This window comes from Passer domesticus, chromosome 14, assembly GCF_036417665.1.
Source record: "Passer domesticus isolate bPasDom1 chromosome 14, bPasDom1.hap1, whole genome shotgun sequence".
In the NCBI taxonomy this organism is placed as follows: Eukaryota; Metazoa; Chordata; class Aves; order Passeriformes; family Passeridae; genus Passer; species Passer domesticus.
Window position 1 is genome coordinate 2,940,098 of NC_087487.1, and position 16,023 is coordinate 2,956,120.

Here is a 16,023-nt window from a genome sequence, read left to right on the forward strand (position 1 = left end):
GCAAGGACACCTCCCACTGTCCCAGGCTGCTCCAAGTCCTGTCCAGCCTGGCCTTGGGCACTGCCAGGGATGGGACAGCCACAGCTGCTCTGGGCAACCTGTGCCAGGGCCTCTTCATCCTCACAGAGAAGAATTTATCCCCAGAATTTATCCTGGTGTCCCATCTACCACCACCTTGTGTGGCCCCTGCAGACAGAAGTGCTTTTGGCACTGCTCTGTCAGCTGCAGACAGACTCCGGAGTGCTGGTAGGTCTAAGTGTGCAAATATTCACAGTAAACTGGGGAGAGAAACAAAACTATTAATAAATATGAGGTAATTTTGATTTTGTGCCTGAAATGATGACATACTCTGAGGTTCAGCTTAATATTTCTGAAATCAAGTGCTCTAATTTTAAGATACAAACACAGATGTTTTTAATGAAGGAGCTGTCCTTTTACTTGCTTTATACAAACTTCTTGCACATTCTCCCAGCTAAAATCTTCCTTCTGCCCAATTCAGAACAGGCTCTACCCCAGACATCTCACTGTTCTGCACTGTGCTCAAACTTTGGGTTAAAAAACATGTTTTCTTCTATTCAATCTGCTCCACTGTGTATAAATATTCACCAAAAGAGGACTGGCATCCAAAGTCATCACCAATGACTCACTAACCAAACAGCAAAACAAAAAACAGCTCTGGGTTGCTCTAAAATAAAATCCTCTCTCATTTTTCAGAGCTGACTTGAATTAAAAATTAAAAAAAAAAGTTTTAACACTCTCACTTGCACAGCTACAAAAATAAAAGTATTTCCCTACTACAAACCATTTAGGGTCGAGGTACAGTGAGAGGCAAAGGAAATGAGGTGCAGGGAGGCAAAGCAAGGCCAAACAAGAGACAGCTCTGACAAAGACTCACTTGTCCAAGGCCACAGCTTGCTCATAGGAACACTTGGCGTTCTCGATGTCCTCAAGGTTGGTCAGAGCAACTGCACCAAACACACAGGAGGAGAAGTTTCACAGCTGATTTTTAGGACAATTCTGAATGTCATAAAATAGGTGTCAGCAGGGTTCTGGACTGCTGCCAGGATCAACCCTACTGAATGGAATGGCCTGGGTTGGAGGTGTCCTTAAAGCTCATCCAGCCTCAGCCCTGCTATGGACAGGGACACCTCTCACTGTCCCAGGCTGTTCCAAGTCCTGCCCAGCCTGGCCTTGGGCACTGCCAGGGATCCAGAGGCAGCCACAGCTGCTCTGGGCACCTTGTGCCAGGGAAGGATTTCTTCCCAATATCCCATCTAACACTACAATGTGAGTATTGACATGTTTATCTCATTTCACCCCAAAAATATGCAGTGCTGGAAACCCACATCCACTCCTTAGGCAACCCAACCCCAGTCTCAGACGTGTCAAGTCTTTTCCAATGTTCAATCTAGACCTGACTGCAGTTTTCCCTTCTATTTCCCCAGAGAGAAGAGACTGGGAATCAGCTCCTTAGTAAAGCCTTTATGGGATGTTTCTCTACTTCACCCCACACCTGCTGTCTGTGCTGTGGTGTTCCCAGGGGGATGCACAGGGAGCATCCCATACCTGCCAGGAGCATGTAGAGCTCTGCCATCTTGGGCTGGAAGTTGATGGCAGCACTGAGGAAGTGGAAGGCTGAGGCATACTGCTGCATTGTGAGGTGCACCAAGCCCAGGTTGTACAGGATCTTCCAGTCAAAGGGAGCCAGGTAGTTTGCCCTCTTTAGGCAGCTGACAGCCTTGGGAAAAAAGGGATAAATGTGCTAGAACAGCCTCCACATGACAGGAATCTTGTGCTTGCATGAAACTGAATGCAGATGGCAGAATAAATGGAAACTGGATACTTACTGCCACGTATTTCTTCTTCCCAAAGAAGCACATGCCAATGTTGTTCCAGAGTGGGGGGCTCTCAGGAACACTGCTGGCCACCACCTTGTACTTGGAGAGGGCGACGTCGAAATCCCCGTGGGCCTGCATCATGCTGCCAGCAGCCAGGGTGGCCTGGGGACAGGGAACAGTGACCCATCACAGCCCCATCTGCTCAACACAGCCAGAACACGGGAGGACAACATGATTAAACTAAAACCATCCCAGGAACAACCATCGCACTTCTAAGGACTGCCAAGACCAACAGTGGGAGCAGATGGGGATGCTGGAATCTCCCACCACAGAGCAGAACACAGGGTGAGGAACAAACCTGAGTCTGCTTCTCCCTGCACTGTTTTAATCATAACTGTCTCAGAAATGAGTTTGCCCAGAGAAGCTGTGGCTGCCCCACCCCTGAAGTGTCCAGGCCCTGCTGATGGGGCACCCTGGGACAGGGGGAAGGTGTCCCTGCCCATGGCAGGGGTGGAACAGGATGGGCTTTGAGGTTCCTTTCAAATCAAACCATTCTGTGAGCCTGTGATTCCATACATACTGCAACACAACATTGCAAATGTTTAGGGTATTTTTTAGGCTGACAGAACTACTTCTTAAGGAGTCTGAGGCTCTGAAAAGATCCATGCACTAATAGATTCTTTTTACAACCAAGCACAAGAAGTAGTTCTGTTGCAAGTGGGGAGTAAAATGTACTCAAGCAAGGCATGCAGCACAGCTCTCCTAGTTCACACTGATACTGCAAATTAATGGCAATATGCATGGGGAAAAAAAAGGAAGTGAGTACAGCACACTATATTTAAACCACACTAGTTAAGTCCTTTTTAAGATTTCACAGTGACAAGTAAAATTCATAAGTGTAAAGGTGTTTTCACAACAATTCATGTTTGTCAACCCCACATTTCAATGCTCTGCATCACTAACAGGGAAAAAAAAGGAGAGAAATGAAGTAACAGCCCTAAAAAGGGAAGCAGTTCCACAATGAGGAATGGAACCCAGGCACCAAGCTCAGCTTTGCAGGCCAGAGCCAAGGAAATACACACAGCAGCTGGAAGCACAGGGTACCAGCAGATGAGAGAATAATAAAATGCAGTTATCACTTGGATCACAAGGGACCTGGCACAGCTCTTCTGGGATTTTTAAAATCCAGCAGATCTTCCTTCCAAAGTAAATTCCTGGCTTTGGTGTAACTTCAGATTAAAAAGCAAAGGGATCAATTTAACATCCCACATTCTGCCTCCTTCCCTTTCCCTACCTCCACACACACCCAACTCCCTACCCAGGGAAAAATCCCAAAAATGAATTTCACAAAAAGCTCTGTGGGCAGGATCCTTTCCAGCCTCTCCAGGCCCCAGATGCAGATGGCAGAGCTCTGACAGTGGGATTAGCTTTAGGAGGTGTCCCCTCGTGCTTCAGCTGGGTCATTTCCACTCCTCACCATACCTTGTAGTTGCCTGGGTCGTAGGTAAGCACATTTCCAAGGTGTTCAAAAGCCTTCTGGTACTCACCAGTCTGGGAAAAGAAGTACATAAGCATCAGAAATTCAGCAATAGGGGGAGTTAAGAAGGAGAATACAGGGTTTGTGGGCACCAGAATGTCGGGTTCAGTCAGAAAAGTGAGTTTTACAGTGTCCCATCACACACATGTTCCTGTTTGATAATTCACAGAACAGATTCTAAGAATTTGACTTGGCTGGAGTCACTGTTCTGACCCAACCACAAATGAGCTCTGGGTTCACAGGTCTCTGCTCCTTTCTCTATCCCAGAAAACTGTCTACAAACTGCTACTCTGCACACCCCAAGTCCCTCACCACAAATTCCTCACTCCCCAGGGCTCTCCTGCTCAGGGCACTTCCCTTCCCTTGTCTGCTCATGCACTGAAGGTGTCAGTGGGCATCACTGTGGCCATGTATGAGCATGTGAGAGTTGGAATCACTTAAATCCTACACACTGCAACCACATAAGCTCTAAGGTCCCTTCCAAGCCCACCTGTGATTTTGTGGTTTCAACTGAATTCACCTAAATCTCATCTCATTCCATGCCATGGCAGGGACACCTCCCACTGTCCCAGGCTGCTCCAAGTTCCATCCAGCCTGGCCTTGGGCACTGCCAGGGATCCAGGGGCAGTCACAGCTGTGCCAGGGCCTGCCCATCCTCACAGCCAGGAATTCCTCCCCAGTATTCCATCCATCCCTGCCCTCTGGCAGTGGGAGCCATTCCCTGTGTCCTGTCCCTCCATCCCTTGTCCCCAGTCCCCCTCCAGACCCTGGCAGGGCTCTGAGCTCTCCCTGAGCCTGCTCCTCTCCAGGTGAGCACCCCCAGCTCTCCAGCCTGGCTCCAGAGCACCCTCAGAGCAGCTCAGGGCCTCCTCCTCCTCCTTTCAGGCACCACTGCCTATTCTTCTTTGCTTGCTCACTCTTTGGGAAGCCAGCTTCTGGAATAAACCAGCCCTTCCCACCCATTTCACAGACACAAGGATGAGCACACCTTTGTTATTTAAATTGATTCTGATTCTCCTTTATGGTGCATTAACACTCACAATTTCATGGCTGCTTTTTCAGGATAACTTGCAAGACTCCTGCTGCAGAAGCAAGGTAATGACTAGTCATGTTTTGTTATACTTGGAGGATTTATCACAGAGTTAGGGCTGTTGCCAAACAGAATTCCTGCTCTGGCTCTGGTCCAGGGAATCAGCTTGCTTTTAGCAGCAAAGACAAGATACAGAAAAGCAAGTTCTGTCCTGTTAAATGCAGTCTGTAGAGAAACATGTGCAAGCAATGGGAAGGTGGATAGAAATTAACTCTATAAAAAGTCCAACATGGTTATATTGACAATAATTAAGTTTTTGTAACAGTAACAGCATTAAGTACCTGCAGGTACAGTAGGCCCAGAGCTGTGAGGAGATCTGTGTTTTCTGGAGAAAACCTGGAACACAAAAGCCAAAGGGCTGGGTTTGCTTTTCAGCCCTTCTAGAACAGGGTGAAAATAGAACATGGAATTCTGATGCTACATTACTGTTGTATCAATCCAGGAAATTAAACAGTTATTATTAAAAACAAATATTAGAACTGCCATCATGGGGAGGTCCTTTGAATAACATCACACCTCATCTACACAAGTATCTTCTGGTATTGGTGGGAAGGCACAAGGCTGTGTGAAATACATCTGGACACATAATAAGATAATGTGGTTTTGTTAAGCTTCAAAGTGAGTCTGAATCAGTGACCTGGAAATACCAAATGAGATTTTCCATTGTCTCTCATAAACCACCCTGTAAATCCATCCATCCTAAGCCTCTTGGGCCATGTAGGACAGGCAATCCTCAGCATTCCTGATGGATCCTACACACTCCTCATCAGAATTTTAATTCACCTTATAAAAAGATTACAAATAAATAGGATGGAAACCACAACAAAAGAGGACAAAGCAGAGAGAGACACAATTTGTGGTCTCACTCACCTCAACAGGAGTCAGTTTTTATTTCCCTGCTACCAAGACTTAAAAAAAAATCTGACCTGCACACTCACACTGGCACCTCTAAACTTCAACCACAACAAACCCACCTGTGCCTGGTGGAATATAAACAAGGAATAACAGACTATCCTAGAGCTGGAAACAGCAAGAAAAATGTCATAGGCAGATGAGAACAAAAAAAACCCAGGAATAAACAGGAATGAAGAAGAAAGGAGGGCAGGGGAGCACCAGGATAAGAATATAAACCTGGTAAGATGCTTAGCAAGGATTATTTACGTAATAAACATTCTAGATTAGTCCAAATGCCTGCCCAACCCCACCCACCCCGAGGCAGCAGCGAGGGCAGACATGTAAGGAAACACTGCAACAATAACCCTGTGGTCCCAACACACAAACTCCTGATTTTCTTCCTAGTGCTGGCCTCCATGGCAAAGCCACATTTGAAAGCACTGGGAATGCCCTAAAACAAGGATAGGTGGGCACTGAGGAGCAGTGATGGGATGGGAGAAACTCCCTGGGCACCAGCACATTTCCTCAGCCACAAACTGCTCTGAGGGAAAGCAGCAAGTGACACCCAGGCAGGGATTTTGGATGGACAGGCAGGGTTACATTGTTTTGGGAGATAAACCTTTGGGATGGATGAAGTCAGATTTGGATCACTTTGCTCCCAGGCATCTCTGTCCATTTGTTATTCCAGTTTTTTTCTGGCAGCCCTTCCAACAGCTCCCTTCTTCCCTGCCACACTGTCAGCAGGAGCAGAGACAGCTGAAGTGCTTGGAAGTGCCAGCTTTGCTCAGAGCCCCTGTAATTACCATTAGCTTTTTAATCATGGCCTCAATTCAGATCTGGGACACCAATCAATTTTCTCCTGGCATAGGATGGGAATGGGCAGATGGAAAAAAGGGATATTTCTTACTCTACAGCTTTCTTATATACTTCAATGGCTTTATCCACCTCCCCCTCCAAGAGGTGAATTTTGCCCAGCATCATGTAGGTCAGGTCATGTCTGTTGAGCTCCAGGGCATTGTTGAGCTGGTCTCGTGCCTAAAAACACAACCACAGAGAATAAAAAAATAATAAATGATTACAGAGCCCTCAGCAAAGCAACAGCCCATGAGCAATCCCCAACAGCCAGGGAAGGAGGACAGCCAACAATCATCCCCTGCACCTGGAGAACACAAACCCCAGCCCAGCTAATCCTTGGAACAAGCTCTGCACCAGCAGCCACCTGCTTTTTGGGGCAGTAAAAGGCAACACCTCCCAGCCAAGCAAGAGGCAATGGCCTCCCAAAGAAGGGATCAGCATGGGCCTGCTCCTGGATTTGAGTTTGTTTGGCTTGAGGGGCTCTCTGCATTTGTTGGGTAAACTGATACTTTGCAGCTTATTCTTCCTTAAAATGCTTATTCCAGCAGTCAGGAAGTGAAAGTCTCAGTGGAGGTGTGAGCAGGTCCCAGTTTGGAAGGTGTTGGTGCAGACAAATCCCAAGTGTGAACCCACACTGCAGAGGCTGTTTTTTCACAGGGATGCCTTGAACAGGGAGCACAGCTGGGCTTTGCTGCAAGGGCTGCAGCACCCCACCAAAAAGAGCAGCAGGGAGGACTGGGCCACACTGGGCACAAAAAGGGTTTAAATGTTGGTTTTTCCCTTAGAGCAGCTGGATCAGAGACAGCTCAGTGCTCACCACCAGCACTCAGGGGATGGTTAAGTGAGGAATTGGGAATGACACACTCAAACTCGGGAATAAAACTGCATTTCAAACTCCAAAACTCCTTTACTAACTCCAGGTGTAATTCAAAAGGAGCTTCAGACACAGGAGCAAAACCTTCCCAGGGAGGAAAAAAGGAGCTGCTGCACCTCCAGCAAACAGCCCCACAACTCTTTCCCTCTGAGTCCTGCCAGATCCAAGGAGTAGAGGTTCCCTTCAGGAACTCTCTACATGAGGTGCAGCAGATTGAGCTGGGGAAATGGTTTGGGGTTTTACCATCACCCTTCTCTTGCTTCAAGAGGATGGACCTGGATTGCTGCTCCTACAAAGCCAGCAGTGTTCCTGGGTCTGCCTTTAAAGGGCTCAGACACAGAAGCAGCTCTTATTGGAGCACAGCCCATTTTCTGTCTAGTTTGAGGTTTCTCCAACATTCCCTTTAAAACCAGAAATGTTCTCTGAAAAATCTTAGATTTCAGAAAAAGCCTCTGATCCTGCCACAGGCTGATCTCCCTTTACACAACCTCAATGACTTGCAGCTGACTCAAAGTAATTAACCACACAAATGGAAACAGAGAGCTCACAAACCTTTGCTCCCAGAAACAAAACACTGAAGCAAAAAAACTTTCTTGATACCTCTTGCTGCAAATGATCCATTTCAAGCTATCAAAGACAGTGAAATTTCTGGGATGCTTCCTTGCTTCCCACTGACATTACCTTGTTGAAGTGTTTCAGGTACATGTAGCACACACCCAGGTTGTGGCTGATCTCCTGCATGAAAAAAGCCAAATCAGCACAAGGTATGAAATAAAATCTGACAACACTGACCCAGAGAAGGCGAGCCCTGACTGCCCACACCCTTCTTGCTTTTTAGAGCAAGTAAAGCTATAAATTCCAGTTACTTCAGGCACCTACAGAGCTTAAGTGGGGTTGTACAGAAAACGTTACAGTCCACTGAGACAAAAACCACAGACATGACAAATCTCTTTTGAGACATCAGACATTTTGTTTTCAGAGAACAAGGAGCACAGACTGCTTCTTCATCATGGTGTCACCCTCTAAAACTTGCTGCCCTCATGGGTGACTCAGTTTGGCTGTACATCAGTAGGATATGCACAGTGTCCAACCCAGCTGGACAAAACTGGAAAATGTGCTTAATTTTCCAAAACACAACTTGAGCACTGGAATATCTGATATCCCTCTGGCATCCTAAACAATTTTGAACAAGGTAGGGAGATCCCTTAGGGATCCTAAACACTCTGGTGACAGGGAGCATCCCTGCCCCTAACTCCTCACCCACAGTTTAACACACAAGGCACTTTTCCCAGCCCAGCATATCCCTGAAAAGCAAGGTTCTCCTAATTTCTTATTTTATTCTGGTGAGCATTTCAGTGATTCATCAGCTGAGACAGCCTTGACCTTTGCAAACTCTCTTACTTCCCCATCAACCTGTTTTCCTCCAGGCAGCCTCTCCAGCTGTGTAGAACTGAATCAGTGACTCTAGGCTGCTGCAGACTGCAGAATGAGGGAAGAGCACAGTCTGGTTCTGCTTCCAGTGCTGAGCCAGGAATGGGGAATAACTAATCAAAATACCCACTGGCATCTGCCTGCTGGGTTGTAAATAGGGTTACAAGCGTGCCAAGCACTGGAAATGCAGGTGGAAAAAAGACTTGTGATACAAAAGGTTTCTGAGTTGTCTGGCACAGAGTAATCTGAATAACACCAAAGCTATCTTCATATCCTGAATTTTGGATGTACTGACAAACAAAGGAATGAGCTCACACATTGCAAGCCTACTTTAGAAACACTTCTGCAGGCAAAACAGGCACCTGCAGAAGGCTGCAAGGGATGGCCTCTCCCTCACCCACTGTCACACCCTTCCCTTCTCAATGCTCTTTCTCTCTTTTTGTCTTTTTATACAGAAGAGCTAATTTAATCACTGCTCATGTATTTTCAACAATGTTTTGCATTACAAAAGCTTTCCCAATTACTCAAGCAAGTTTTAATAACTGAGGTTTCCAAACTCTCCCCATATTTCCCTTAAAGCACAGATGTGGTTATGTTAAAACTGATCCTTGGCAAAGTTCCAACACACTGCTCAATTCTCTGTGCCCCAAGCCAGGGATTTGCCCCAAGGTGTGGGATTTGGCTCCTGTGATCCAAACCAGGCTCAGACCACAGGCAGTGTGAGCTCACCTTGGTCTAGGACAAGTTTGCAGCTGTTACAAGGATCTGCAACTCCCTGAGCACTCACCCAGTCCTTCTCATCGAGTTTTGCTGCTTCATTGTACACTTCGATGGCTGCCTTGTGCTTCCCCAGGAGAAACCTGCAAAAGGATTGCAATTCTTATGTCTTTCCTGTTTTCAGACCCTGCTGTGCAGCCACTATCACCTTTGCCAGTGAGAAATTATCTTATTTGCTGCATCTCCAGAGATCTGCAGGGGAAGTTTACAATCTCAGCACTGCTCCCTCTCAGGACCAAGGTCCTCCCTCCTGACACTACTGGGGATGTAAGGAATGAATGCCCAGGCTCTGCAGCCTGCTTTTGTCTCCAAAGAAAGGGAATGATGCCCTAACACAACATTCAGCAACAGAAAAGGGTCTGTAGGACAAGCCTGCCCAGCTCAGGTCAGCACCTGTAGCTCTGGACCTTGAAATCAGTATCACCTTTCTGCCTGAAGCCCAAAGGAAAAGAAAACACAAGAGCAGCCAGGCAGATAACAGAGATTCTGCTTAAAGAACAACCCACGCTTCTGGAAGCCAAGCCAAGTGTTGATAAGGAGGAAACATGTCTGGAATTAAGCAGCCTAAGAGAAAAACAAAGCATGGAAGGTCCTGGGTGGCACATCCAAGAGAAACAACAAATAAAACACCACTCACAGGGATCGTGCCACCTGCTTGAGGTTGTCAGCGCTTCGAGGGTTCAGAATGGAACATGTCTGGAAAAGTTCAAGAGATTCTTGAATTTTCCCCTCCAAGCGAAATATCAAAGCTGTAAAACAACAGACAGCAGGGAAATGAATCCATTCTCAGCAGGAAAAACGTGCCTCTGAGAGCAGGGAAAGAAGGGAGAGTACAGATCTATCACATCAACGCTCCTCTGGTGCTTTCCCCTCCTGCAGCACCCACAGTTTTGTGTCTGAGGGCACTCTGTGTGCCTGGAGAAATTCAGGAGTCAGAACAAAAGCTTTAAGCTTTAAACCTTGGGCAGTTGCTTGTACAGATGCAGTCTGGATTTCTCCCCACCCCAGCCTCTTCAGCATGTCCCTGCCAGCAAATCTCCACTGTCCCCCACTGTGGCATTTGGAATTGGAATGTCACATTTTGGGAGACATTTTTTAGGGGTCAGAGGGCAGGGCAGGAAGAGGAACACTATCCTTAGAGCAAGGAGTGAAACAATGATCATCTGGGGTGGATGACAAAGAGAAAACAGAAGCAAACTCACACCAACACACTGAGGGCCAGGAATCTATAACCCAAAGAAGAACTGATGACAAATACAGAGAAAACAGGACATTTAATCTGCCCATTTCATGTGAAAATCCTAAACATCAAAACTAAATGGAGTAAGCAGAAGGAAAAAAAGTATTTTTGATATAACAATTCTGTTTCCCTCACTTAACCCCTGTATTGTTCTCTGTGTCTCAAATCAGAGGTGAGCTGCTTTAGCAAAAAGATTTTCAGACATACCTTGAACATAGACAGCATATTCACAGAGCCCTTGGGACTCCTGGAGCTGCTCTTTGATGACAGCCTGGAAGGACAAAATTGTAAACTCACATCATTTTAACAAAGCTGATTCCAGAGATTTGGTTCCAGTCACAAAAACCACAACCCCACCTCTAACAAGGGCACTGGACCATGACTGGGACAACCACACAGTGCACAAACAGAGCTCTGTGCCAGGAACACTGTGGCCCTTTCAGTATTCCTCTGTTCATTCCCATTCCCAAAGACAATTAGGTACTACCTGGGGAAAACGCCAGGAGGCATCTCTGAAAGCATCCTCTGCTGATAAGGGTGTCTACCCCAGGCCCTTTGTGAAGGAATAAATTGAACTGGAGCAACTGCAGCTGGGTGAATGAAAGCCAAAAGAACAAATGAGGAGTGAACAGGGAAAAAAAACCTGATGAAAATGTAAATTCTTGCTGGCTTCATCCACACAGCTCCCAGTTTGGGGTGGGCTGGCTGCAGCTTGGATATATTCCACAGTCACAACTGGTCCCACCTTTGGGAGGATGAACATCCTGGATAGGAATCAAGAGCATAATTTCTGCTCTGAAATTCCTCTTTTGTGCAGAAGTGGAAGAACACAGGGGGTAAGAATAATTTCTGGGTGAGCAGTGACCTGATGCTCATCTGGCATTTCAGATGTGTATGGTCAGAGAGGAATAGAAATGAAGAACCTGAAAATGGAACCTCAAATACAGCACATGGGAGAAAAACTATTACTGAGGAAGTTATTCTTGAGAAGATATTCTGTTGAGAAGAAGGAAAGTTCTTATTGACAATCCTCACTCATAAACAGAGGAAGTAAAAGGAAGAACAGGCCTGAGCTGCTCTTCCCTCACCTGTACCTGCCAATTTATCTATGTAACTCTTTACAAAGTGCATGATTATAAAACACTGTACTCAGAAATAACCAGCATCTCCTCAGTTCCCATACTCTGGATTGTTCCATCTGCATAAACCTGGACTCTCAGAGCAAGAGAGGGCAATAGAGAGCTATCTTTTAGAGAAATCTGATTAATTCTATAAACCCTAAAAAGTCCCACAGCAAAAGGCCCTCAGCTAAGGAATATGATCTCGAATCCCAGATTTCTTCCCCCAAGTTTATTTAAGGAGCTGATGACAGAATTCAGACACAACTGGCAGGAGACCAAGCAGTCTCTGTGTCATCCCAGGGGATGCTGCAGCTGCAGACTCTCAGGGATGTCTGCCTGGCACCTTGCTCAAGCAGCATTGAAAGGGTCAAAATCACTTTCATGCCTTCACTTTGGGGAGCTGATGTCAGTAAATAAACAGTTTTTAATGGCCTTAGAGTTCATTGAAAACTATGGGAGATTTTAAGACTCTGTTAGAGAGGGAGCATTTCAAAGCACTGAGCAGGAAAGACCAAAATTAATTAACACAACAGGTCACTTGTTTCTTACTGAGACTAAACTGATGGATTTTAACAACACCCAAACTGTCCTGGAATCTTCCAGTTTTACTGCAAAAACACTGTTTTGTGAGCTCTGAGGAAAAGGAAAGCTGGCCTGCCAAGCAGAGGAGTATTTATTAGCTGTCTTCTCTCAATTTTCCCCTGCTATTTCCTTGCTTCCATGACTGATGAAGACATGGAGACATCAGTGTTGCCTTTATATCATCCATTTGTTATTTTCTCTGGTTTCCTGAGCTGCACATATTTTTCTTTTCTGTACTCTGTGATTCCACATCCCATCACACAAACAATCAACACACAGAATTGCACCAAGAAACTCCAGCCAGACCACAAAAAAGGGAAACAATTTTCTGTTTTGAGGGCTAGTCCAGCTGGTGTTTCTATCTGTGCAAACCAAGATCTGAGAGGAAATTACTTAATGATACAACTTCCCGGCTCTGTTAATTAAGAGCTAAATTAAATTCCTCCAGCCTGCCTGTTTCCTAAGCACCTCCAAGATCTCTCCAGCAGAGGCAAGTCCTGACCAACCTGGTGTTTCAGAAGCCAAAAAGTCTTTTTAGATCTTTGCTGCACGTGCCAGAATCAGAATGACAACTCTTGTCCCCTCCTCCTGCCCATGGGTGCATCATCTTCTTGTGTTCATTTTATCAGAAAAACACACTGTTAAACAATAATTTGCCATCTTCTTAGTCCACTTACCATTATAATTCCAGACAACCAGTTCCAAACTGCTCACCAAGCCCAAGATGAATTAGAGCATGCCATGGATCATGTGTAAAATGAAACAATTTTGCTCAAGAGTAACAAGGATGTTTTTTATTTACACTTGGAAGTAATGCTCCCCTCAACTGAAGTGTTTTCATAGTGTCTCTGTAGTACCATCAAGAAACCTGCACTGTGGAACTGTGTTATTATCAGTTTGGAAAACCCTATCCATCACTTGGAACAACAGAGGTCTGCAGCTCTTTCCATTTTCCCCTCCCAGTGACATCCTGAGCTCACAGACTGCTCCAGAGAGCTGCACCCTCAGATCCTCAAGGTAGTCAAGGACTGGAGAACACTGAGGTCATTTTACTCCTGTTTTCTCTTGGTCCCCTTATTCCAAAAGAAGTCAGGAAAGAGGGTGGTTGGGAAACTGTGAAGAAAACTGTTTTTTCCATGATATCAGTGAAATAATTCCCACATTCTGAAGGCAGCTCTTACCTTACACTCCTCGTAGTCTCTGCGGACGTAGAGCAGATAAATCAGCCAGTTCTTCCTCTCTAGGATTGGCAGCTCTGGGGCTGTACATGGAAAATATTCACAGAACACAAGGAGTCAGACTGAGCAGCAGAGAATGTGAGAGAGATATTCCCAACCACCCCAACTGCCTGCACAAGGCAAGGAATTCAAGATCTGCAATTTCAATTAATGATTTGACTTGAAGGCTGGAGTGTGGACTTCTAAACAGGGCCTGGTTTTATTCTGCTTCTCAAACTCGTGGATAAAACACTTTGTTCAGAATAGATATTAAATAAAAGCTCTAAGCAGAAAACTTCCACCTACTGGAAGGTGGTCTACTGGAAGGTGTCCCTGCCCATGGCACAGGGTTGGAACAAGATGGGTTTTAAGGTCCCAACTCAAACCAGTCTGGGATTCTAAAAGACTTGAGACATCAGCTCCTCCTGGAGCAGATCCTGAAGTAAACAGCTTCACACACACATTTCAATTCAACACCAACACTGGTTGGAGGAATTGGATCTTTTCAAATACACAAGAAGCAGCTAGGAGAAAATGAGTTGGATTCACATTTTTAATCTAGGGCAAAAGAATCAAAGGTCTTTAAGATGAATTTCTGGGACTGAATGAGCAGGAAACAGTAAATAAACACAAAGGAGATTGGAGAGATGGAGTCTGGAGGTGTGAATAATTTAAAGAGGTCAAACTTAGTTCTTTGAGAAGCTGTGAAGGGACTATGAAACATCACAGGTCTGAGAGACTGGAGCTACTGCAGAAAAGCATTTGATGCAGTGGAGGAGGAAGCCCTGTGCTCCAGCATTTCAATGGTGCGCCGCTCGCAGCAGTAATTATGGCAAATCACGGATGGATGTTGCTTAGCGATACCCACGTCGGGTTTACAAGTTGAACACGCTGCTGTGCATTTCATTAAGGCTGCGAATGTATTGCCTGGGACTGGAGTCTCCGTGCCGAGGGGTAACCATGGCAACTGGCCCAAAAGCTCCGTGTTTGCAAGTCAATATTGTGACACGAGCGCAGAGCAAAGCCGGGCTGGGGCAGAGCTGGGGGGACACGGCACAGGGACAGCTCCTCCAGCCCTTTGGGGCATGGCACAGACCATGCAAGACCCCTGGACACGCTGGCTCAGCCCCAGCAGCACAGAGCACAGGGGAGATTGGAGCCCAGGGGCCCTTTGCCATCAGAGGTGAAGAAAAACGCTGCAGGGGAAGGGCTGGATCACGTCCAGGTGGAATTACCTCTTGGAATGGCTGAGCTTTAATCGCCTCTGGAGCACACCAGGCTCTCCCCCATAACCCACATCAAGTCCAGTTTCACTTAGAGCTCCTAAACCCAACATCCTTCAGCTGTTGAATTTGGAAAACATTTCACGAAGCCGTTCTCATATTCTTGGTTTTTCTTTTTTAAATTCCAGAATATCCAACTAGATTTGAGAATTAAATGTGCACACTAGCAATTTAAGGTCAAATAGCTTCTAAAGAAGGTTCAACTACCCTAAAACAAATAAAAAGCTCACAGTCCAAACAAAAAAGTAATCCAAACACACAAAAGAGTAATCCAAACAAAAGAGTAATGCAAACAGGCTAAGCTTACAGAAATGCACAGATCAGGGATCCAAACATTTCTGAATTCTGCTCTGCTGTGGAGAATCTGGATCTTTGTAAGTAAGGCATTTTAATAAGCGTGTTCCCAGATCAGATTAATTGATTTCTGATAGCTTTATGTTTCCCATTTGTCCTTCTTAAAGGATGAAGGGAAGAGTCAAGAGGCTGCCTAAATGCCACAAATTGATTGAAACCCCACTATTTCACAGCTGAAGCCCATTCAGGGGTGACCTATTTCACTGACACTCTGTAATTACTCCCCTGTACAGGTTATTATTACCAGTGCCAGGGTGTGACAGAAACACAGCACCTGGGGATGCTGGAAATGCTCTGCCCCATCCCTGGGAGTGTCCAAGGCCAGCCCGGATGGGGCTTGGACCACCCTGAAATGGTGGAAGGTGTCCCTGCCCATGGCAAGGGGTGAGATCAAATGGGTTTTAAGGTCCCTTCCAGCCCAAACCAGTCTGGGATTCTATAAAAGCAGCTGGGCTTGTGTGCCCTTCCTGCCTGGCATCTCCTGGTGCCACTATCTGATATAAAACACCAACCCTGACCCACCTGGGCACTTCCCACCTTCTTTTGTGAGTAGGGATTTAAGGACAGACACTGCAAATTCTATGTATCCATCAACACTCAGAACTGAAGTATCCTTCACCATTCTGTGCCTCAAATTAGAAAACCCTGCAGCTGTCTCAAATAGGGAATAGTCAAAAGAACTCCAGACACACCCCACCAGGTCTCCAACCATCTGTTCATGCCTTATTGGGAAGACAAAAAGTACCATTAAAGGTTAAAATATACACCAATGTTGTGGGCTAAGCTAAGATGCCAGTACACCGAGAGGGGACGGAGGATTGCTTGTTTAATTCCTGAAGGAAAGAGCTTTTTCACACTTAGGAGACAAGAAGGATGTTATACTCCACTCCCACGCCATGGAAACGCCTGCTGGGAACAGGGATGGGAAGG

General features: G+C 45.9%; 1 protein-coding gene across 2 annotated transcripts in view; it reads right to left on the bottom strand.

Annotated features, from left to right (window-relative positions):
• BBS4 (Bardet-Biedl syndrome 4) overlaps positions 1 to 16,023 on the bottom strand; it is a 36,477-nt gene that overhangs the window by 7,381 nt on the left and 13,073 nt on the right. For both annotated transcript variants that reach the window (XR_010347775.1, XM_064389453.1), the window contains exons 3-13: positions 13,421 to 13,500; positions 10,744 to 10,807; positions 9,934 to 10,045; positions 9,307 to 9,379; positions 7,770 to 7,823; positions 6,267 to 6,394; positions 4,747 to 4,801; positions 3,321 to 3,389; positions 1,848 to 2,000; positions 1,567 to 1,738; positions 896 to 965 (exon numbers count right to left, since the gene is read on the bottom strand). Coding sequence is in view for 1 of the 2 variants with exons in the window: in XM_064389453.1 (XP_064245523.1) it covers positions 896 to 965; positions 1,567 to 1,738; positions 1,848 to 2,000; positions 3,321 to 3,389; positions 4,747 to 4,801; positions 6,267 to 6,394; positions 7,770 to 7,823; positions 9,307 to 9,379; positions 9,934 to 10,045; positions 10,744 to 10,807; positions 13,421 to 13,500 (1,030 nt within the window). In the remaining variant the exon portion in view is untranslated. The remainder of the gene's footprint in view (positions 1 to 895; positions 966 to 1,566; positions 1,739 to 1,847; positions 2,001 to 3,320; positions 3,390 to 4,746; positions 4,802 to 6,266; positions 6,395 to 7,769; positions 7,824 to 9,306; positions 9,380 to 9,933; positions 10,046 to 10,743; positions 10,808 to 13,420; positions 13,501 to 16,023) is intronic.